This window comes from Hippoglossus stenolepis, chromosome 1 (assembly GCF_022539355.2).
Source record: "Hippoglossus stenolepis isolate QCI-W04-F060 chromosome 1, HSTE1.2, whole genome shotgun sequence".
NCBI classification, from domain to species: domain Eukaryota; kingdom Metazoa; phylum Chordata; class Actinopteri; order Pleuronectiformes; family Pleuronectidae; genus Hippoglossus; species Hippoglossus stenolepis.
In genome coordinates, this window is record NC_061483.1 from 8,043,501 (window position 1) to 8,066,938 (window position 23,438).

The 23,438-nt window shown below is 43.1% G+C and overlaps 1 protein-coding gene and 1 long non-coding RNA gene across 8 annotated transcripts in view; one reads left to right on the forward strand and one right to left on the reverse strand.

The window, feature by feature from the left end:
- Nucleotides 1-3,943: 3,943 nt before the first annotated feature.
- Nucleotides 3,944-4,717, reverse strand: LOC118122792. The gene is made up of 2 exons (XR_004698518.2): nucleotides 4,412-4,717; nucleotides 3,944-4,312 (listed from the first exon to the last, which is right to left on the reverse strand). It is a non-coding gene; the product is annotated as an uncharacterized LOC118122792 (long non-coding RNA).
- The window catches only part of dmxl2 (Dmx-like 2), a 35,729-nt gene continuing 16,593 nt past the window's right edge, over nucleotides 4,303-23,438 (forward strand). For 4 of the 7 annotated variants that reach the window (XM_035178684.2, XM_035178851.2, XM_035178939.2 and 1 more), the window contains exons 1-29: nucleotides 4,303-4,526; nucleotides 10,734-10,859; nucleotides 11,110-11,181; nucleotides 11,304-11,382; nucleotides 11,593-11,737; nucleotides 12,699-12,765; nucleotides 12,868-13,040; nucleotides 13,607-13,787; nucleotides 13,902-14,082; nucleotides 14,308-14,526; nucleotides 14,611-14,882; nucleotides 15,573-15,842; nucleotides 15,958-16,187; nucleotides 16,342-16,547; nucleotides 16,635-16,756; nucleotides 17,057-17,146; nucleotides 17,251-17,359; nucleotides 17,467-17,586; nucleotides 17,762-17,989; nucleotides 18,112-18,398; nucleotides 18,939-19,111; nucleotides 19,203-19,854; nucleotides 20,052-20,381; nucleotides 20,466-20,585; nucleotides 20,922-21,057; nucleotides 22,273-22,383; nucleotides 22,501-22,670; nucleotides 23,061-23,158; nucleotides 23,252-23,417. In XM_035178684.2, the coding sequence (XP_035034575.2) occupies nucleotides 4,440-4,526; nucleotides 10,734-10,859; nucleotides 11,110-11,181; nucleotides 11,304-11,382; nucleotides 11,593-11,737; nucleotides 12,699-12,765; nucleotides 12,868-13,040; nucleotides 13,607-13,787; nucleotides 13,902-14,082; nucleotides 14,308-14,526; nucleotides 14,611-14,882; nucleotides 15,573-15,842; nucleotides 15,958-16,187; nucleotides 16,342-16,547; nucleotides 16,635-16,756; nucleotides 17,057-17,146; nucleotides 17,251-17,359; nucleotides 17,467-17,586; nucleotides 17,762-17,989; nucleotides 18,112-18,398; nucleotides 18,939-19,111; nucleotides 19,203-19,854; nucleotides 20,052-20,381; nucleotides 20,466-20,585; nucleotides 20,922-21,057; nucleotides 22,273-22,383; nucleotides 22,501-22,670; nucleotides 23,061-23,158; nucleotides 23,252-23,417 (5,220 nt within the window). In that variant the 5' untranslated portion in view covers nucleotides 4,303-4,439. The remainder of the gene's footprint in view (nucleotides 4,527-10,733; nucleotides 10,860-11,109; nucleotides 11,182-11,303; nucleotides 11,383-11,592; nucleotides 11,738-12,698; nucleotides 12,766-12,867; nucleotides 13,041-13,606; nucleotides 13,788-13,901; nucleotides 14,083-14,307; nucleotides 14,527-14,610; nucleotides 14,883-15,572; nucleotides 15,843-15,957; nucleotides 16,188-16,341; nucleotides 16,548-16,634; nucleotides 16,757-17,056; nucleotides 17,147-17,250; nucleotides 17,360-17,466; nucleotides 17,587-17,761; nucleotides 17,990-18,111; nucleotides 18,399-18,938; nucleotides 19,112-19,202; nucleotides 19,855-20,051; nucleotides 20,382-20,465; nucleotides 20,586-20,921; nucleotides 21,058-22,272; nucleotides 22,384-22,500; nucleotides 22,671-23,060; nucleotides 23,159-23,251; nucleotides 23,418-23,438) is intronic. The other 3 variants (XM_035178767.2, XM_035179231.2, XM_035179088.2) reach the window with 1 other exon arrangement.

The following is a 23,438-nucleotide window of genomic DNA, read 5'->3' on the forward strand; positions in this document are numbered from 1 at the left end:
TTTATTGATGTAAACAAACTTATACCACCATCACTAAGCTTTACTGTAGTAAGTTAGTGGTTGTAAGGTTAGTCCCTGTAATAGATGTATAATAAGACATACAATTCCAATTCTATGCTGATGGTCTTGGGGACTATTTTACATTTATATTGTGAATTGTGCAATTTTTAACTTATTCATACATTTTATTTATTAGTGCGATCAATTCACCACGCAAGCAGCCATCAGTAGTTTGATTTGTTACAGCTGAATACAACCAGGCCGATGAAGCTAGAGACACAGAGGGTACTTGCAGCATGAGACCAGAGGCATGTACCACACATCTGTTAGTGAATGGGCCTGAATGGCTGAACACTTGAGTGGCCGTTTTCTGAGCCTGCTTCCAAACCCCCCCTTGTTCTGTGTCCTTCAGGGTCTTTAGAAATCTCCTCACTAGTGCCTGGATAAGTGTTCACAGCCGATCACACACATATCTCGTTGTCCTTTGGAATCTAGATTTACTTTTCTGTCATTACCACAACGCATTTCAACTCCATTCCAAGTTGACAGTAAGGAAACCGAAGAACCAAAGAACAGCATAGGGCTGCATGTATTTCTTAATTAATGGTGCATCAGATTGTGTCGAGGTTTGGTTTAATCTAATACACTGAAATAGCTGGTGTTGTTTTGAAGAACAAAAGGAACCCGGTGAATTTGTATTTATTCTGAAAAATACCAAACATTTTGATTACATTACTCTAAGGCCCTGTCTCCCTGGTATTATTCTAATATGTTGCTTTTTCTTGGTATATTGGCTTAAATGAACTTCGTCCTGGGTGAAGATTGGTTTAAAACTCAGTTGTCAGTGTTGTCGTGTAGAAAGGAAAACATGTTTTTTGGCTTGTAACACCTCGATATATATCTATGTTGTCAAATACATGTTGTTCAGGCTCCAGATTGGCCAAATAAGTGTGGATGAGTCATAAATCATGGCCACCATTAGTGTGTGTGTCTGTGTAAAAGCAAATAGCTTGATTATCCCTTCACCTCCAGCACAATCACCATGACAGATGTCCTTGGTTCAGAATTATATGCAAACATCACAATATTGTAATCCCATCATTTTATAACCTTACTCTTTTCTTAAGCTTAGAGAGCTGGTGAGTCTTTATTTTTGTATATATGCATATTATCAAGGTCGGTTTCTTTGTGAACATACAAAATGCTCATACCAGCGATCACAATGAGCCAAAACACATAAGCCAGGATGAAAGACATTTGTGTTGGTCATAGATTTTGAAATTAATTTAAACAGATTTTTTTTTTTTTAATGAAAGTCTTTTAATGTGAGGACACAAAATACCACCACGCTCAACCTTTTATTTTTCTCTGTATATCTGTTCTGCTTTGACACCAAAACAAGACATTCGTACTGTAAATATCGCTATGTCACGATTCAGTGTATTTCAACTCTATGCATTGATTTATTTACTCGGGACTGTAGAAAAAGTCCCATTACATTTTGGTCCTGGGGAGCAGACTGCCGTGCACCTCAGGGCCACACTGGAGCTCCCTCCAGCCAGCAGCCATCCATGAAATGAGAAAATCTATAATGCATTTAATTCTGTTCACTGTAGATCAAGGCTATGTCTCCCAATGGCAGCGCAGGGACTGGTACAACACTGCATCAACCTCATTCCAACCCTACTGCAATATCCAAAGGTACAGTCACTGTTATCCACATGGTGTTGTGCACCATCTCTGCCTCTCTCTCACACTTGTGTGAGCATTTGCACTGTTGTCTTCACAGGTTATGCTGTATCAGTTGTATCCCTCTGTACGTCTTTGTTTACTCTGTTCTCTTTGCAATGACTTCCCCCCATTTGGCCCATTGCACCTCTGATAGAGACATATACGTCTGAATCAAAAGTGGATGTCATCCATCGCATCAAGAATATTCAGCATGAACAGGAACAAATGCATAAACTTCCTCAGACTCCAGCACAAAACCTGTCCATCTATTTCCCCTCAGGCTGATAAAAAGGGTCAGCGCGTTATAGCTCGATTATCTTTATTTCTTATAGCCAGAGCGAGGTGCTTCAAGGTAACTACAGCTGGGAGGGATGCACTCACAGTCCTACTCACATGCCCTCACAGCAGACTGCCCTTTGAAATTAGCCACAGACAAAGGAACAGAAACAGGCAGATTTTCTGGCAGAAAATTCACTAACCCTCATTTTACCTGGTTATCTGAATCACAACTCGTTACATACTCATCTGGGAGATTGCATGTTCTCCATGTGCCTGTGTGGCTTTCCTGAGGGTAGAGATTGGGGTTAGGTTTAAATTCTAGTTTATTTTGTGATATTTCTGTGATGTCATCATTTAACTTAGAAGCAAATGTTACTAAATTGTGCGTAGGTGTGAATTTAATGTGAATGCTGGGTTGTTTATCTCTGTAAGATGGCCCTGGGATATGTTGGTCCTGCGGTTTGCTGGAGGTGGCACCAGCTCCTAGCTCCCTGCGACCCTTAAAGGATAAGCAGTATAGATAATGGATGTGTGTGTGTGTGTGTGTGTGTGTGTGTGTGTGTGTGTGTGTGTGTGTGTGTGTGTGTGTGTGTGTGTGTGTGTGTGTGCTTGTATGTGATAGATCAATTTCGACCATTTTACTATATGCAGTATTCATTGTGACCAGATTTAGTTAGAACAGCTGTATAGTCTGACACATGATAATGGTATTCAGTAAATGCTAAATGGACAGACTCAATATTACACATGCTACATGATGACTGTGCCAGGCCATTGACACTGTTTATGTGTATGTGTCACATTCTCTCTGGGCGACGGCCTCACAATATTCTGTTGTGCCGTCCTGTGTGTCACGTTGGCTGGAAGGCAGGTCGAGCCTGATGATGTCAGTGTGCCTTAAATAACTAGGCTAACGCTACGTTGGTTGGGTTGTGTATCCCTACCATGGATCCCTATCAGTCCTCTCATCAATTATCTAGAACAACAAAGGAGAGTGTGATAAGGGCTATATATAAGAATGGGTACGAGAGAGAAACATTGGTATGGTGATGTGCTTCATTAAATCTCATCAGGAAGAGTAGATAAGTAGATGAGGGACAGTTGCAGATACAATGAACCTCGGCTATAGGTTTAGCTCTCACTCACTGTGCTCAGTGGTAAAATATAGAGGACATGTCACAGTAGGTTGCATCTTATGGTCTCATATGGTGTCTCATGATACTATGAAAGATGAGCAATGAGATGGCAGGACACTTGCCCATGACATTTGAAAAGAATATATTTTCAATTGTTGATTTTGAATGTTGATTATTGTACATTTAAACAATTAAAATATTAAACTCAAGGCATGGTTATTTCTCATGCAGTATTTTATGCATGGACAAAATGTATATATATATATATATATATATATATATCCTCATGAAGTTGAAACTTAAAAAAGGAGGCCAATGCAAAACCCCATATATTAAAAGAAATCACTTTTTTTATTTCTTTACTTTTAATATAGTTCAATTTATTTCACACAACATAAATACAAAAAGCATGAATAACATGTTAAAATACGTGTGTGGAGGGAACTAGTGATGGCTTATATGAAAACTACACCCAAATATACCGAAAAATAAGCAGATTACAAAACTACAAAATCTTCAATACATGTTATATATTAGTATAAAAGAGGAAATGGTGTGTGGCAGCTTTTCAGTGTCGTTTTACGTGTAGAGTTTTAATTATTTTAGAGTAACTGATGAAATGATGAGAACATGAGTTACTGTTTTCACTCAGACCAACATTGAATGAACTGTAGAACTGGCACACTGTAAACATAGACAACACAGTACTAGAGCGGGTGTGCAGTGTCCCAGAAAGAAGTCCGGTGAATCACTGATTTACGTTTTCACTCATTCTTATTAAAAAAAACAAGACGAGGTGAAATATGTTTTTGCTTTAATTCAAACAAACGAGGCACCGAGTGGAATCCAGGGGCTGCCGCCTCCCGATCTAGGTGCCACAGATCTACATCTATTCTGTCGTGCCTGGAAGAAGGTCGTGAACGCGCATGTCAGGTTCGCTGCAGAGATCCTCCGCGGATCCCACGACTGGTCGCGGGCATGGTGTTGACAGCGGGCGGCTCGTTTTCACGCGACTAAATCGATGTCAGTTCCGGGACGAGATCCCATTAATCAGGGGGTTTGAGCACCGGTTCCCCCTTCCCCCTGCTGCCGCCCGTGGAGGAGGAGCAGGACGACACCGCCAGGCCGAGGACGACGTTGAACGCCGCCGATGGAATCCCCAGCCGCTGCCAGACGGAGAAACCGAAAGGGTGGACTCGTTATAAATAATTAAAAGAAGAAGGAAGAAGAAGGAGAAGGAGAAGAAGAAGAGGAAGAAGAGGCACCTTTCTGCTGCTGAACTACCCGGGGAAGATGCATCTGCACCAGGTGCTGACGGGAGCCGTGAACCCGGGAGACTGCTGCTACTCGGTGGGCAGCGTGAACGACGTCCCCTTCACGGTGAGGCTTTTTATTTTCACCCCGCTTGGGAGGACACCCAGCCCGGCAGAGCTAGCAGGGCAGTTAGCCGCGCTAGCTCGCGTTGTATATCGGTCTCTAAACGGGCTGGCTTAGCGAGCTGTAAGCTAGCCGGCTGGTGTGCTAGCCCCCAAAAAACTGCCGCAAACGACGGGTCGAGCCCACTCGGGGGCGTCCACACCCCCACCCTCCACAAGCTAACCCCCTCCAAGCGGATGTAACGGTAATCAGCTAATTCACTGTAGCGCCGTATTATAAACAGTGAGCGCTAGCCACTCAAATGACCTTTAGCTGCATCTCGTAACGTGAGAATTACCGCAAGGGAATCCCTTTTGCGCAGCCATAACGCTGATGATCGCGAGGTGTTTGCACCGGGACACACGCGAATGCACTTGCACACTACAGGTGATCGTGCACAGGGGTGGGGGGTGGGGGGGTTTGGCTTGAATGTGATGGTTGCACGACTGCAGGCGGTTTCCACTGTGGATGCAGAACTAGCTAAGCGTGCTAACATTTGGCGTTAAATCCCCCTCACGGATCATTAGCTCGCTGTCAGTCCGGCATCAGCTGCGCCAGCCGTGACGTAGAGAGCCATATATGGACACATGGGCTGGAGGGCTGAGTGGCAGTGTTGTGGTGCTGAAGGTACAAAACGTGCACATGCGTCCCGCCATCTGTCAGTGCAGCATAATAAACTTTTACATTTTGCTTGACCCAGTCGGTTTCGTGCTGGAGAGCTCAATCGAGATCCATCAGTAGCGCAGCCCTTCGTGTCTTTGCACACATCAAACGTTATGCGCCGAACCAAAGTGTGTGTGTCTGTTATTTGTGGACATCTTTGGGTTATTTGTGCGTATTCTTTGTCTGTGTGAGCTCTGGCAACTTCCCAACTTTTCTCTTTGTGCCTCAAGATGACAGCGCCCTGAAATGCAGTCAATAGGTACAGATATGAGACCCTCGCTTGTGATGGCAAGTAGGAAAAGGTGCACAATAGTTTTTATTCCTATAAGTTGGAGATAAAGGGATAGTTCACAGAAAAATGAAAATTCACTCATTATCTACTCACCACTATGCCGACGGAGGGGTGGGTGAAGTGTCTGAGTCCAGAAAACACTTTTGCAGTTTCAGGGGTAAACAGCGTCGCAGCCAAATCCAATACAATTGAAGTAAATGGTGACTCCTTCTTCAAACGTACAAAAACAACAGAAAAAAACATGAAATGCCTCCGTACTGCTCCTGTGGTGTCACCCAAGTGTCCGTAACCCCCGACCCCCAACTATCCCTTTAAAGTAGAGAGTAGTGGTTATTCAGCTCTTTTACTGAGAGCAGATGATGAATCATCATGACTTTATTGTGAGCTGGATGATCTTTCATATCACCCCACAGGGAAAACCCCTCACAAGCCATCACTATGTTGTCTTCTACCTGAGTGGTTTTAATATTGCGTTGTCATCTTGACAAGTCCTTTAGGGGGGTTCGCAGGTTATTTACCACAGTGTTTAAAATGACAGAGCTATATTCTCCAGAATAGTATTCACCTGAAGCTTTGGGGTTTGTCGTCCCTTGAAGGTGCAAAATATGCTACTTCAAGTCCTAACTTGTAAAATCAGAAGAGATAAGTCTTTAAGTTCAACACCCAAATTTGGAGCAAAAACAACGTGACTGCATGAGTCAAACTGAGCAGCTATGTTACATGCTACCATTCCCACATGCTGAGAACATTCAGTCTAATGGCTGCCAAATCTGGGCTGCTTATCAGTGAGTTGTCTGTTTTATTTTTAAATATATATTTTCATTTTTATCAGAATCAGACACCCCTACACACCTCCTTACTTTCAGATTCCCTCAGTCCTATAGAATGTACAGTATAGAGGTCGACTAACAGTGGATTTTAAAGGCTGATATGATCATGATCGTTTGGAGGATAAAACATCAGAGAAGTGAATTTCCTCTTTCTCAGTTTGTGTTATCATGCATGACATGCTTACCTTTAGCAGTAGGCTGGCCCGGTACTTTGGCATATGCCATTTTTATTAATTGCATTGTTGGAATATATTGAATTTACAATCAATTGTTAATGAAACATCTGTAATCAGCCAAATTGATTAATTGGTCAACCTGTAGAATATAGTGGATTCATTTATTGTCCTGTTCGTTTCTGTTAAAACTACAGAGTGGAGTTGTCACCCACTGTCCTGACACTGACCCCAAATCGAGGCAGTTTGAATGTAAACAGGCGGGCTCTGTACCTGAGGTTATAACTGCTCAGCAACACAGGACAGAGCTGGTGGTGAAGCTGAAGCCTCGCACGTTACCAGAGGGCCCCGGTTTCTGCGCCTGGTGTTTTCTATCTGTGTCTGAGAGGGTATTTGAAGAACAGTAGACATCACGTCCAATGCAGTTACACTCACACTGACCCCTAGGGCTCTTAGGCCAGACCCTGACACACACACACACACACACACACACACACACACACACACACACACACACACACACACACACACACACACACACACACACACACACACACACACACACACACAAACGCAGCTAATCTGCGGCATCTCCATGCTATTTGCTTTTGTGTTACGTGGCTTCTGCAACATGTATTTGAATGTAGTTTGAACGATGAACTGTGAAATACTGCCCTTTTGTTGCCAGTCCAATTGGCCAGCGGGGGGGTATATAGTTTTGTGTTGAATACTGAGTAGGAATGTGAAGGGACCAGATGGCACGAAGTAGGAAGAGATCTGTTCATTATTTAGGCAAAATAAAATGTTCTTCTTTTTCACAATAGCTTACTAATTTCTATTTCAGATTTTTGATTGTTCGAGATGGTTCAAGTGTTTTGTCATTTAAATGACAAACATGACAGAACCGATACTTACCACATTGTGTTTTCATGGTTCGAAAGACAGTTATTCTGCTTATCTACCTTTTGACGTGTACAGGTTCCTACAAACAGCCTGTGGGGCTGATATGCAGAGTTGCAGATGTGCGATCTGCTAAAAATAGCACAGAGGGAGAGTACATACTTCCACTAAGGCTGCAAGGCTGTGTTCTCTAAATTGAGTTATTCTAATGCATTTTGATCTTGATCTACATTAGAATACAGATATTGTCAGATAATGTAGGACATTGATACCAATTGGCTGGAGATGGATTTTCTGTGTACTTAAATTTTGTCTGGGAATATTGTTTCTGTATATTGTGCAAGTATGAATTTTGTCCGTTGAATTTAACGTGTCATCATGGTACTGCAACAAGTTGATATTTGCATGTGCAGTGGTTACAGTTGCAAATGCATTCAGTAATGGCAGTTTATATTAAATACAACATTCACACAGGTATTTAGCCCAAAATGTCCCAATATGGTATGGCATCAAGACACCAATGAATAAGCTTTTTATAGATTATCAATTATGTACCAAAATTCAAAATGAGAGAAAATCTGGAGGAAATGCATGAAACTACTTCTATCTCTCACAGTTCCAGACCCTACTCCAGTAGTTCTTATTCCTTTATTTGTGATATGTAAAGATAGACAAACAAATGCAGCCTGTCTATCAGTCTACATTGATTTAAGTTGGATATGTTATGACCATCAGACAGAACGGAGACACATGGAAGCCGGACCTGGTGTAGCTGTTTCACTGCAGTCATGCTGCAGAGAATAATAAAGCCCATATATTCTGGTTATAGAGACAGTGAGATCAAAGTACAAGTCTGTGCTATAGGTTTTTCAGCAATAATGTTTTAATACAGGTTGACAGAAAAAAAAAGGTTATTACAGGTCAGAACTAACCAATATTTGCAGCTTAGGGTTTTTACAACAGCTCAAAACAAGCACAAACATGAAAATGGTGCATATGGTAGCAGCTGTGACTGTTATTTGACCACATGATTGCGTTAGGCAAGTGACATTTGATGGAGTCAATGCAGAAGTGAGCTCTCTCGCTTCCTCTCATCTGCTTTCATTACCACAGCACAAGACTGCATTGGCTCCTTTCTTTTAAAATATATTTACCATGAAAAACAGCTACACCCCTGCGTCATGGCGTTTACCATAATGCAAATAGTATTTCAGATGCTCTTAAATATCAAGATGTGAACTGACTTCTGTAGCTGTCATCAGTATTATCATTGTGTCACGCAGAAAAGGAGTCTTTCTGCTTTGGCTTTTAAAAGAATGACAAAGGGGTTTCCCAGAGTTGGTCAATCGTATTATTCATATCATCTGTCAACCATACTATATTTCTTGTTAAATTCAATGAAAATGAAAAAAACAAAAAACAGATAATAATAAAAAACATTATTTAAATAGATATAGTCAACATTTTACAAAATAATACCATTACATTACATTGTTTTTCTGCTCTTCGTGGATGCAGTTGCTGTGTTGTTGTTGATGTGTTGCAGAGAGGTTTATCCAAAGGCAGCAACATTCTTGTTGTGAGCAGCTTGCATGACTGAGATGGAGGAGACTTCGCTGCTTCGGGGTTACACTCCTTTATCTTAGCTACAGATACTTGGGTATAGATCTAAGTGCACTCATTGAAAGAATCAGTAGATCCTTGTGTCGGCCATTTGCTGAGTCAAATAAATACCCTGACAGCGAGCTGAACATTAGATTAATTAGAAGAGGTGTCCAGCAGTCGTCAGTTTCTTCATTTTATTCATTTGAAGTGCTGCCTTTGATTAAATTAGGTTTTTAGTTGACTAATAGCATTAGGTTTTTAATCTTTCAGCATATGAACATATCATGATGAAAGAAGTGTTGTTTTGTGTACATTGTGGAGATGAGGAAAACAACATAAAAATATAAACAATGATGTAGACTGACATAAAATGTCTTTGCTGAAAAAGAAGACCGTAATGACATTTTATACCTCACTGTTTGTGCATGCAGGTCTTCCATCTGTATATATTAAGTTGTGTCAATGTTTTCACATGATGCTGTGTATCCTTATTCTGCTGTTACTACTAATACCTCATTGTATTGTCATCCCTTAGTACCTTGTTCCACGTTTGTGTGTTGATCTGTGGATAATGAAAGAAATCTCTCAATCCTTAAGAACCGGATAATTATGTTGGATCATTCACTTTGAGGCAGATACACTCAAGCTTATCACCCTGGCTCAAGATCTGACCAGGTCCAAATTACAAAGAGAGAAGAATGGACCCACACATTGTCTTACATTTGTGTATGTGAGTGAGAGAGAGAGGTGCAGAGCAGTCCGAGACACTGCGTGACGGTGACCAGTTTTAATTCCAGCTGTAATGTGCAGGAGCAAATGCTGTAGTAATAAAGAAGCACAGGCCACATCTCCCTCATGCCCCTCCCACTTGTCTCTCTCAAATTCTACATCATTGCATGTGAAGCCTAATCCTTTGACAGTCTTCAACATAACTTAATCCCCACCTGTCACTTCATATTATAATACTGGCCGTAATGCTGTCCTGTTGTGTGTGTGTGTGTGTGTGTGTGTGTGTGTGTGTGTGTGTGTGTGTGTGTGTGTGTGTGTGTGTGTGTGTGTGTGTGTGTGTGTGTGTGTGTGTGTGTGTGTGTGTGTGTGTGTGTGTGTGTGTGTGACCCAGTGGTTACCGGCCTCTCCTCCTGTTCTCGTGAATAATGAAAGACACGCGGCGTCACACTGACTGTACTGCTGCTCCGAGGCCAGCTTGCCTGTCTCCCAGGTGCTGCTGTCATTGCTGCCGTTCTGCACATGGTTGGCTGCTAGAAGCCGCCCTCGTATCACTTTACCTTCCCGCCCAGAATCCAAATCTTAAAGCGAGTCTGCCTATCGAGTGTGGAGAATAAACACGTGCTGCATGTCTTTTTTTTTTATTGCACATGAGTAGTTTAATTTTTTCAAGCACTGGGTTTGTAAGTAAGCTTTTTATATTACGTTATGTGTTCATGCTACCACCACAACCTGCCAACGCTGTAGTGGCTTGTCCTGCTAGAATATCTTACTCTGCTAATGCAATATTCATATTGTGCAATTAAGGGCTATTATGCTCTGCTTTCAGATATTTATATTACATTATATTGTACAACCAATTTATATGCATTCACAAATGAATTTTGAAGTGATATTTACCATTTTGAGTCTCAGCTGTTTGATTTAATTTGTCTATTGTGGCTCAATCTGATTGTTTGTCCTCATGTGTCATTTCTTTCAGGCCTATGGCTCCGGTTGTGATGTAGTGATCTTGGCCAGTGACTTTGAGTGTGTGCAGATTATCCCTGGAGCTCAGAATGGAAACATACAGGTGGGCTGCGTGGAGTGCTCCCACCAGCTTGGCAGGGTAAGTGTTGACTGCACCCTCCCACTCTTAGTTTTCATTTTCCCATGTAGCCAGGAAGCGTGATCAGTTATGCTTTGCATAACGAAGGACATTTAGGCCCACGTTCGCTCCTGTCTTGTACGGCCATGCTCTCCTCTCTTTGCTGTCCTGATTTCCTGCACCACTCACCCCTCTCCTGTGGGAATGACTGTGCAGAAGCACTGATGGGGTGAGTAATGTTTTGATGATGAACACATCTCTTTATTTTTAGATCGCTGCATCCTATGGAAACACAGTCTGCATCTTTGAACCTCTTTCCACCAACCCAAACAAACGGCATAAGGTGAGCATGAGTGTCAGTATTCTAGACATGCTGTATGTAGACGTTTTAAATCAATACCCGGTGAGTTTAATCACACTGCCAGTAACATTGCATGGGTTGTGTTGCTCTTCTGTCACTAACAGCAGCTTAACTATCAGTGGCAAAAGACGGGACAGTTCTTCCTCGATGCCATCACCTACAACCTGGCCTGGGACCCACAAGGTACGCTCGTGCTTTCTGTGTTCACTGACTGTCCGACTAAATCAATCCACGCTACGCACAGCTCCTACTCACAGCTCCCACTCACAGGCCTCTTTGGTTTGTCTGAAGTGACGGGCGTTATGTAAGAGTCACGGTGTGCATGTGGCTCTCTGTACTGTAGTATTCGGTGTGGGACATGAGGTGTGTAAGATAATGCTTTTGTATCCTCAGGGAACCGTATCCTAGCAGCAACCGAGCGGCTCCAGCTGTGGGCTCCTCCGCTGGCAGATGCCCTGATAGAGGAGGAAGATGGGCAGTTGACTGAGGACAAGCCCCACCCTGTCCTTAATGACTGGAACTGCGTCTGGCAGTGCAAGTACGTTTTTGCTTTTGTGCATACTGTAAAAGCATCTGACACAATTGCCATGTAAATAAAGCCCTGGCGGCTTCACAGTTATGTACTGTACATCAGATCAGAATCGAATCCTAAGAGCCAAGTCCTGTTACACAGAGGAACCTTTGGAGAAGACGGTCTCTTTGTGCTGTCTATCAAGCACGTACATTGATATCCTGACAACTAGCTAACCAGTAAATTGATTAGACCTGTTTTTCTTCATTATTTTCATTCCTTCCTCACTCAACTCTTGCTCTTTGTCTTGTAAATACCAAGGTAGGAAAAGCTTTCTGTCACCAGGTTTGTCAGACTTTTAAGTGAAAAATACTTTGCTCATCCTTGAAAATATTTATTATGTCTATTTTTTTATTTTTATTTAAAATTTTTGAGGGAACAATTTCGTTCTGTTCACTGCTTTTTCACTTGGGCTCGTTGTAAGTGAAAGAGGAACAGAATGTTTCTGTCTTTTTCTGAAAGCTGACTCCACCTTTTTTCCTTATCATGCTATACAGAGTTTCCTGGCCTCTCTTTCCTGTGCAGACAAATGTTATGTTTAATTTTTCTTCTTGAAGCTTGTAGAATTGCATAATTTGACTAATAACAACCTATAGACGGTTACTGATTATCCAAACACATCTGCACACAGCCTGACATGAAAGGTGTGTATGCATTGTTGTGAGCCATTCTTTTGAGTCTGTGTCCTGTGCTTTAACCTGTGTAAACAGACATGTGATACCTAACTGATAATTGCCAACTGATGACACATGTTCATGCCCAGGAAAGCAACTAGAATGGGGAAATGCTGTCTCTGAAATTTACACGCTGTCACGCACAAAGTAACCAGACATAGAGCTGGCAAGAAAAGCCCCAGTGTTTTTCCTGGCGTTTATTTTGGAGAAGTGAATGTAGCTGCTATATTTGTTAATGCTTTTGTTTCTCTTAGAACTGCTGCATCTGTTCACGTTGCGAAGTGGTCTCCTGATGGCGAGTATATTGCAACAGTTGGGAAGGTATGATTCACGCTACAAGCTTTTGAACATTTATTTTAGCGTAAGGCCTGTGGTGATGTTTGCATATAATGTATGCTCACTCACATCTGTTTGCACATGCAGGATGACTGTTTACTTAAGGTGTGGTATCCCACCACGGGCTGGCGATCTGCAGTGGTGGTCCACGACCCCTCCGATAAAAAGCCTACTCCTGTCAACTTCTCCTTTGTTTACCTGGCGCATCCTCGCTCGGTCACTGGTATGTCCTGGAGGAAGACCAGCAAGTTCATGCCCAAGTAAGAAAAGACACACACACACACATTCACACTGTCAGGGTGGCCAGCAACTCCTTTTAGTACAAGCTTGTTGTCTTCTAAAAACATGGCATAGTTTTTGACTTAAAAAAGAGATGGTTTGCTCTTTGAGTCAAGTGTTAATGAACTGGTATTGAGGCCTGTTTCTAATAACAAGACATAAATTTGTATTTAGCGCAGCCGGCAAGACAATTTAAAGAGTTAGTCCACTCTGGTTATGTACTCTCATGCTCTCATGAGAATCTGGAGCTGTTAAATTTCATTCCTCCCACCTGCACTCCCACTTTACACTTGTTTTTCTTTCTAGCGTATAATTAATAATGTCCACAGTGAGCATTTTTGTATGCGTTGTTTTTTTTGATGGTGTAGATACCAGTGATATATGTTTAGAATTACATTGACACTTAAGTTTCTTCTATAATATAAATGATTTATTTCCATAATATGCTGTAATGTATTTTGACTGAATATTTGAGGGTAAAAGTAAATCATTTACAAAACTGAAGTCATTACTGATCGTTAAAATGTGTTGTTTTCGCCTGCTCTAGGGGTTCAGTGTGCAACGTGTTGCTGACGTCCTGCGAGGATGGTGTTTGTAGAATGTGGTCGGAGACCCTGCTTCCAGAAGACAGCCTGCTCGGGGGACAGATCTCTGAGAACTCGCACTCCTTCAGCTCCAGCCTGCCAGGCTTGGCAGGCAATAAAGACAAGATCCAGCATGCTTTAGAGGTGCACTTACTTAGTCAGATCTCCCCAGGAATAAATCATGGAAGGAAAATAATGTATATACTATGTCTGATCAGAAATACTAAAAACCTGTGTTCATGTGCTCTGCTTGATTAGTCAATCCACCATCTGAAGCATCTGCGGCGCGGTCGACGACGGTCCTCTGCACTGGTGGCACATAGTGAGCTGCTGCCCTCTCAGCTCGGCACGCAGGACACTCACACTCACCGCCACATCGCTCATCACGCCAATGCCCTGTGTCACTTTCACATCTCAGCCAGTATTAACCCCAACACAGGTACGACGTCTAGGTTGGAACTTACTCAAAAGTATTTGTGTATTTCTTCACCATAGATCCATACATATTGATCATCTATGGTTGCTCTATAATGTCTTTAATAATGGTTTTAATGACTTATTCTGTAGTAGTGATTATCAATGTCCAAATTAATGATTCAGCAGAAATAGCTTCTTAATCCATAAATCTTTTCCTCCTCCTCCTACCTCCCTCTTCCTCTGTCAGATATCCCAGCAGTGCTGGCCGACTCTGCAGTGTTCAACCCAGATGATGGCTCCGGTGGCGGCGGCTTCGTGGTTCACTGGCTCAACAATAAGGACCTTAGCTTCACTACTTCCATGGACCTCTTTATGCTGCAGCTCCGTAAGTTCTCTGAACAGCAGATGGACCAGACTACTGAGGATCCCCTGGACCCTGAGGGATCCCATTTGAAGTTTGACTTTGGTATGTCCCTCAACCAGGCCGACACTCATTTATTAAACACATTTGTTTAAAAAAATACAAAAATAATATTTTTTGTTATTCTAGACCTAGACGACATATCCGATAAAGCGTCCTCAGAACAAGGTGAAGAGGTTGAGCCAGGGGAGCAGGGAAGCACCAAGGCGTCCTCCCCAGGATCCAGCTCCAGCATGCCTTTACCCTCCATGTTGCTAGAGAGGAAGATGGAGACTCTGATCACAGAGTGGAACAAGAGCCCAGACATGCTGTTCACCATACACCCTACAGATGGATCGTTCCTGGTTTGGCATGTAAAGTACTTGGACGAATTCAACCAGGGTATCTTCAGACAGGTTCAGGTGAGCAAAAAATCTGAAAACTTCTTCACACCCTTCCTATTCACGACATTCTCTACGCTCATACACACAGTGGCAGTAGTGTAACAAAATGTAAGGTGACGCAGCACTTCTCAAGCCATATGTAAGACTTATAGATAAATGTTTAACTGGCAGAATGTGACTCCTGTGACACAGTCACTCCACCTACAGTTGTAAGTTGTGTTACAGAGTTAAGCGTCTTCACTCACAGCCAACCGACCTATGGCTGACAGGCAATGGCTGCAGAGCTCACTTCAACGAGACAAAAGACCATTTTAAATTTAGCCTGTAATAAAGTTGCTCACATAATTACCATTAATTAACGACAAGCTACCGCAGTCGATATTAGTCATTATGACTGGTGAAAGCGACGACTGGCACCATCTAAAAATGCAAAATCTAGCTTCTACTACAATGTTTTGTACATGTTGTGATCCTCACTAATGAAAAAGCAGGAGGAGGGATAACAACTTCCTTTATTTTGCCAACCTCAGTCTGAACTCAAGAGTCGCTCACTAGGGCGTCCTAATCATTTTCCACACTGTAGATTCTGGCTCTGAAAAGGACTCTATAGGTCTATACAGGTCTCTATAGGTCTCTATAGGTCTGACAGACTGCAGAGAACATGTGTCTGTTCCTTATGGTTTTTATTTCCTCCAACTCTCCCACCAGGTGTCCTTCTCTTCCCGTATTCCAGTGGCATTTCCTACAGGCGATGCCAACTCGCTGAGTAAAAACATCCTGATGTACGCGTGCACTTTGACCGAGGGTGACAGTGCCGGGGCAGCGGACCAGGGGAGAATGGTTCAATGTGTCGCCCACTCTGCTTCAGTGTCGGCCGGCCTGGGTTCACACTCCCTGGCCAACACTCTCAACCCTCGCCCTGGCATCAGCCCTGCTGTCATGATGGTCTCCAAGCATGTTGATGGATCCCTCAACCAGGTAAAGGATTGTTAGAAACACAATTTGACATTTTGTAATGTAATGTTTTTATAACAAGGTGTTCAAAAAAACTTGTTACTATTTCTGTAACGTTCTTGGTGCCTTTTCTCTGCAGTGGGCAGTGACATTTGCCGAGCGCTCTGCCTTCTCAAACGTATTGACTGTATCTCATAAATGCCGGTACTGTGGCCACCGCTTTCATCTGAACGACCAAGCCTGCCACACAGTGCTGCCACTGCTGCTGACCTCCTCTCATCATAACGCCCTGCTCACGCCTCCCTCAGCACCTGGCAGCCTGGAGGGAGAGCAGCCTCCTACCTTTCCCATACCAAAGGGACTTCCCAGGTAAAGAACAGAGAGAAAGAAAAGGCAGATAGACTACTAGTTTGTGTCTGTGTGTGTTAACACAGTATAAGAAAGAGAAAAAAGGAGAGAATGGGTTATGAGTACATACCTGAAATGCCACAGATGAGTTCTGATCGTTTTACTTGTGCATTAGTAGGAAGCAGCTTCGTAATGCAGCTACAAGGACCTTCCATGACCCTAACGCCATCTACAGTGAGCTGATCCTGTGGAGGGTGGATCATATTGGACCCCTGTCCTGCACTGGAGGTGTCTCCGAACTGGCCCGAATCAACTCCCTTCACACCTCCGCTTTCAGCAATGTTGCTTGGCTACCCACACTCGTACCCAGCTCTGTGCTCGGTAAATATTTTGAATATACGAAACTGTAATTAATACATTCTTTTGCACTGCTGGACTTTCCAACAAACTTTGTGTTGTGTCCCTCAGGAACTTACTGTAACAGTGCCAGCGCCTGCTTCGTGGCATCAGATGGCAAAAATCTACGTCTCTATCAAGCGGTGGTGGATGCCAGAAAATTACTGGATGAGCTGTCAGATCCTGAAACGTCTGTGAGTGCACACACAAAAATCATGTTTTGCTCATTTGGATGGGGTAATCTCTGTTCTGTGATTTTACTGCACCTGGATCTTTAAGTCTCACACTCTGAGCCTTGAATTTAAATATCACAGGCGACCATGAATGGAGTCCAAATTGGGTTCATGGAAACCTTAAAGTTCTAATGTAACCGCATCATTCACAGATATTAAGTTGTTGAGATAGGCTGGATTTTCAACATCTATGAGCTTTTAATGTCATTTTTACGCTGCCTTTATTTATTTATGCTATCAATATCATATCCCCATATTTAGAAACTGGTGGGCGAAGTGTTCAACATTGTCAGCCAGCAGTCCACTGCCAGACCTGGGTGTATCATAGAGTTGGATGTCATCACAAACCAGGTAAGGAGCTGCTTTGTTTTTTTTTTACACCGAACTCATCTTGAAATCCTGAAACCCTCTGATCAGTTGAGATAGTAACCTGTTTGATGTCCATGTGAATCCAGTGTGGCGCCAACACCCAGCTGCTGCATGTCTTCCAAGAGGACTTCATTCTAGGTTACAAGCCGCAGAAAGAGCCAGAAGCATTTGCACCGGCCTTTCCATCTGGCGACGGTATAGGACACTATTAAATGCAAACTCTTTGTACATTTGTTTCGTGATTTGTTTTCAAACCTGATTGTCCTTTTAAGTAGCTAATATTGTGATTTAACTATATCCAGATTATCAACCTGCCCCATTCTCTGAGAAGTTCTTTCTGGTGGTGATAGAGAAGGATCTCAACAGGAACTCTGTCCTGCAGATGTGGCACCTGCACCTGAAATCTGTGCAAGCCTGTGTGGGTAAGTGGAGGTTAAACATAGCTGAGCAGTTATTGCCACACTTAAGTGTTCAGGATGCTGCTAAATGTGAAAACTTCATTTCATATGAGAAACCCTCTTTTTCAAATCTACTGTATATCTATCTGCTTCCAATGGGTGTAGATGCACTATGATAATCCTGTCTCCCTGTGTCCAGATGAACCAAGCCCAGATTATAGCTCCCAGAGTCAGCTAATGGTTCCTAATCAAGTCGCGAATGCCGACTCGTCTCCTGAGACCTCTCCGATCAGACCCCTGCCACGGTCATCCTCCACAGCCAACCTGCAGTCAGCCAGCAAACTCATCCTCAGCTCCAAGCTGGTGTACAGCAAGCGACTCGACCTGCCCCACGGCGTGGAGGTTACCAGGGCCACCCCCTCTGCAGGTTGGGATAGGCACAAATACGATTCGATACATAAATCACCAAATTAAACTAAATGGTCCCAAATTTTTCTACATTTATTTTAAACATGTTTCTGTTTTTGTTCTGCCTCGTCTTTCTGCCAGGTCACCTCAGCTCCTCCTCTATCTACCCTGTGTGTCTGGCTCCGTACCTGATTGTTACAACCTGCTCTGATTCTCGCGTGCGGTTCTGGCACTGTGCTGTGGAGGGCGATGACGGGTATAGTGAGAATGAGCATGACAACAGGGCTTACCGCTGGGAGCCCTGGGCCCTGATGAATGAGGAGGATGATAACAACAGTGCCGTGTGTGTGTCGGGGCGGCCTGTAGCTGTGTCCTGCTCCTACATCGGCCGGCTGGCAGTGGCCTTTAAACAGCCACGACAAGGACAGGTAGGAAATTAGAGTTTGGTTCTTTAATGGTGTTTTCTTTGAATTGTATTTAACCGGCAATCACCATGAGGTGTAAAATAGCAATGAAAATGTAAAATTCTGCGAATTAATACCATTTGGCTATATAGTCTTGACCCTGCACAAATGGATAACAATTCCATACATCAGCATACAAATGCATATTTATGTAAAGCAGAGTGGTGAGCGAAGTACTAGATTACATAAACATATGCATTATGCATATGAAACATTGCAGCTTGTTAAGAATCTGTGTAAACAGTCATTGGACTTAAGTGAAACAGAAGTGATAAAACCTGACTATCTGAGCATCTCATTCCATTGCATTACGTATTTGAATCATATGGAGCTGGATTGGAGTGAACTGAGTTGAGGTTTATGCAGAGCAGTTTGGCTTGCATCTGGGTTTACCACAGGGCACTGATGATTTATTTTTATGAGCTGATGTTTCGTGGTTGACTACTGGTTGTGACCTATTCTAAGAGATGACATGTGTGAAGTAAACACTCCTCTTGTCCTCAGCTCCAGGGCTCTGCAAAAGACTTCTCTATGCATGTCTCGATTTATGAGTGTGAGTCCACCGGTGGATCTGAGTGGGTTTTAGAGCAAACTCTTCACTTGGATGAGTTCACAAGGGCCACGTCAACCCTGGATCCAAGAGTCAGTGTGGACTCCAACCTGTTTGTCTACAGCAGGTCAGGACGACTGCACTAGTGTTTATATTATATATATATATAATTATATATAAATATTTTATATTTGAAATAATGATATTTTCCACACCAGGTCGGACCTCTACATGAGCAGAGACCATAGCTCCCCCAACATAAAGCACTATGTTCATCTGGACTGGCTGTCGAAGGAGGATGGATCTCACATCCTCACTGTGGGGGTTGGATCCAACATTCTCATGTATGGCCGTATTTCTGGCATGGTCAACGAGCAGACTTACAGCAAAGAGGGAGTGGCTGTCATTACCCTTCCTCTAGGGGGCAGTATCAAACAGGGGATCCGCTCACGCTGGATCCTGCTTCGGTCTGTGGACCTCCTGTCCTCAGTGGATGGCACACCATCTCTGCCAGTCTCCCTGTCCTGGGTAAGGGACGGCATCCTAGTTGTGGGCATGGATTGTGAGATGCATGTGTATGCCCAGTGGCATCAGGACAAGAAGCCTGGTGAGGGAGACGAGGGCAACCTCTCATCCGCAGACATTGCTGGAGGTCAAACCACCGGTTCCTCCTCAGCCTTTGAAGGGAGAGCCAGGTCCAAGAGTGTGTTTGAAGGAAACACTGCAGTGGACGAGGCCCTTCGTGCGCCGGCTGGACTTCAGGAAGGGGGACTGTTTGAGGCTGCCCACTCCCTGTCTCCAACTCTACCCCAGTACCATCCCACACAGCTGCTAGAACTCATGGACCTGGGCAAGGTTCGCCGTGCCAAGGTGAGTTTTCCTGTGTCTACCAATCCGTAATATGCCAAGTGTGAAGAGTATAGAAATAATAAATCAAATCTGATAGATTAGATAGTAAAAGTAATGTAGAATAACACTCCCAAAAAGGACGTGGACATGTAGTGATCTAGCTCATCTAATCTACATTGTTGTATACACTGTATAACCAATTGCTCCTCTATATATAGGCCATCCTTGCTCACCTGGTTAAGTGTATTGCCGGGGAAGTTGCTGTGGTGAGGGATGTGGAGGCCGGTGAGGGCGGAGCCAGGAGACATCTGTCGCGAACCATCAGTGTGACTGGCAGCACAGCGAAAGACACCATTGTCGCAGGCCGTGACGGAGGCAGGGACTACACAGAGATTAACTCCATCCCTCCACTGCCCCTTTATGCACTCATGCTGGCTGATCTAGATACCTCATATAAGGGAGCGGAAGAGGCTGCTAAGGGAGCCAAAGCGGGGGATGGCGATGGAGTGCAGAAGTCCACAGAGGACCAGTATGCTGACCTCTTCCAGGTTGGTAGTTGACCCAACTTGGATTTTGTTGTCAATGGTCTTGTTCACTGCTACTTATAACTAAATGTTCTCTTGTGTTAACAGGTGCAAGCGGTCACCACAGATGACTTTGTAAACTTTGCCTCAGACAAACCAGAGAAGAAGTCTCGAGTTATTAACCTCTCTCAATATGGACCCACTTACTTCGGACCAGAGCACGCCCAGGTATCACTTTACAATTTCAATTTGCTGGCCTATCATCGATAAAACCCTAAAATATACATTGTTTTCGTTTTATAAATATATAAAAATAAATAAATAGCATGGGAGTAAGAGAATAATGATGTGTTATACCAAATTATAACTATGTAACATCTTGTTAACAACACTGTGGTAATCTTGAGTTTGTAATTTCTGAAAGGACAATAATCGGGAGGAAAGAGTAAAGTAATGATAGTGTAGTGATTGAAATACATGTAATGCCTCACATTGTAAAATCCATCAGTCTCTTATCATTGTGTAACTTTCAGCCTTACTTACAATTGTCCTTTGTGTGTCCAGGTATTGTCCAGTCACCTCATGCACTCCAGCTTACCGGGGCTGACCAGACTCGAGCAGATGTTCTTGGTGGCCTTGGCTGACACCGTTGCAACCACCAGTGCTGAGGTCACGAGCTCCACTGATCAGCAGTACACAGGTCAGTGTATATGGTTGCGTGTTACAGTCAGGTCAAACCACAGTGAATACACTCTTCCCTATATTGTATCAAGGCATTGAAATAAGTTTTAACGATCAGCATTTTCTTTATCTGATGCTAGATCCTCTTTACAGTTCTCTCTGAATCATACATCAAAGTATGGTGTTAGCTGATCTTGTTCCCTGATTCCCACAGCGTGTTCTTTAAAAAAAAAAAAAAAGAGTTTAGTTTTAGCTATTTTGCCAGTTTTTAAGTGTTGATTTTTATGCTCCAATCAATGTGACAGTCACCCATGGCAATTTAAGTTTGTAAGTTTTGTTGTGACATTAATTTATTCAAGTTTTATCATGTAAGTCAGTAAGTTAAGTTTTTTTGCATAGGTAAGGTATTCGACAACATTGGTGCAATTGTCTCAACAGCCCCTGTCACCGAGTCTTTAGACGGGTGCGTGGGATTTGTAATCCATTGAAATTGTCTGATCTGAGAGAGCGAGTGGGTGAAAGAGGGTGAAAGAGGGTGGAGGAGGGTGGAGGAGGGTCTGTTACATATGTCGGGGCTTTCATGTATGAGAATCCTCCTCACTGAAGTGTCCTCCAGTGAAACACTGACCTGTGTCTCTCATCTGCCAGGTCTTTTACTTTTGTGGATGAATAAAGTATCACCTTGTTTTGTATGTACAGAAAGATACAAGATGCAACCATACCTGCTGAATAGGCTGTAATTGGGCGTGTTGACGTGCTCTAATGTCTACCAGTCTGTTTCCCTTTGTTAGAGATAATATTGTATTAAAGTTGACGAGAGGTTATAGACAAAAAGAAAAACTCAGCATAATTTTTCTTGATTGTGTGTTCCTGGACATGGTTCATCTCCAGCCATCAAACCTTCATTAACATAAACAGCAGTGCTTAGGCGGTTCCTCTTTAACTGTATATAAACAAGACTGCACGTTTTCCATTATCCTTGTCTTTTTTTTTTCTTCCAATTTTCCATTTGATTTTATTTAGTCTTTTGAGAGGAAGACATTAGCAGGTTGTTCCAGGGCTAAGTAAGCACAGAGGGGGTAAGAAGGTTCAGGGACAAGAGACACAGGATTCAATGAACACAAGTGATACTGGGGTTGTACAGGTCTGTGCTTTCTGGCTGACATTTAATTATGGTCTCTGTGGAATAACAGTGACAAAGCTGACAGTTCCCCCTGGTTTTGTGTTTGTATAGGTGGTGAGGCTCTGGACGAGTGTGGGCTGAGGTACCTGCTGGCCATGCGTCTCCATACTTGCCTGCTCACCTCTCTGCCCCCTTTGTACCGCATGCAGCTGCTCCACCAGGGTAAAGCTCGCTGCTCATTTTACTGCTGGTGTGACACATAAATGGAAAATATGAAATATAGATTTCTGAACTTCAGATATCTCCTTTTTCCTTCACCTCTGTCTGTCATCATGCCAGGTCTATCAACGTGCCACTTTGCATGGGCCTTCCACTCCGAAGCGGAAGAGGAGCTGCTCAACATGATCCCAGCGATGCAGAGAGGAGACCCTCAGTGGTCTGAGCTCAGAGCTGTTGGAGTGGGTTGGTGGATACGCAACATCAACACCCTGCGGAAACTGGTGGAAAAGGTATCGGGAAAAAAACAAATTCACACTTATTCATGCAAAAACACGCACCAAATTTGAAGCAGCATGTCTTTACAAAACAAAGACATTAAAACAGAGGATTCAGATCAGTTGTTACTGTCATTTGAACTTCTCTTGCTGTTCAACCTGCACTGTCTGCAAAATTCAAAGTCAGTGATACATTTATTGTTTCTGGAGACATTTGCTCTTCTCTCTTCTAAGTTCCTCATTTTCATTTCCGAAAGTGATCATTTATAATTAGTGTGAAGCAGCTGAGAAACTGATATCGGAAGATCTCTACTTGATTCTTATGTTGTCTTTGAAGTGCACTTAAATTAATTTGATCCAATAAAGGAAATGACTGATTCAGTTACGCTGTTTGTGTGTAATCAGTTAGGTAAAGCTGCCTTCCAGAGACACAATGACCCTTTAGATGCTGCTCTGTTCTACTTGGCCACGAAGAAGAAAGCTGTCCTGTGGGGGCTCTTCAGGTACGACTTTGAATGAGTTATAGCGTTAAATCCCAATGAAGGCTCTAACAGAAAAATGATGGGATTCTGAACTGTGTGGTTTTCTTCTCTCAGGTCTCAGCATGAGGAGAAGATGACTCAGTTCTTCAAAAACAACTTCACTGAAGATCGCTGGCGAAAGGCAGCCCTGAAAAATGCTTTCTCATTGCTGGGAAAGCAGCGCTTTGAACAGGCTGCTGCTTTCTTTCTACTGGCTGGATCACTCAAAGACGCCATAGAGGTGGGAACAACAAACACTCAC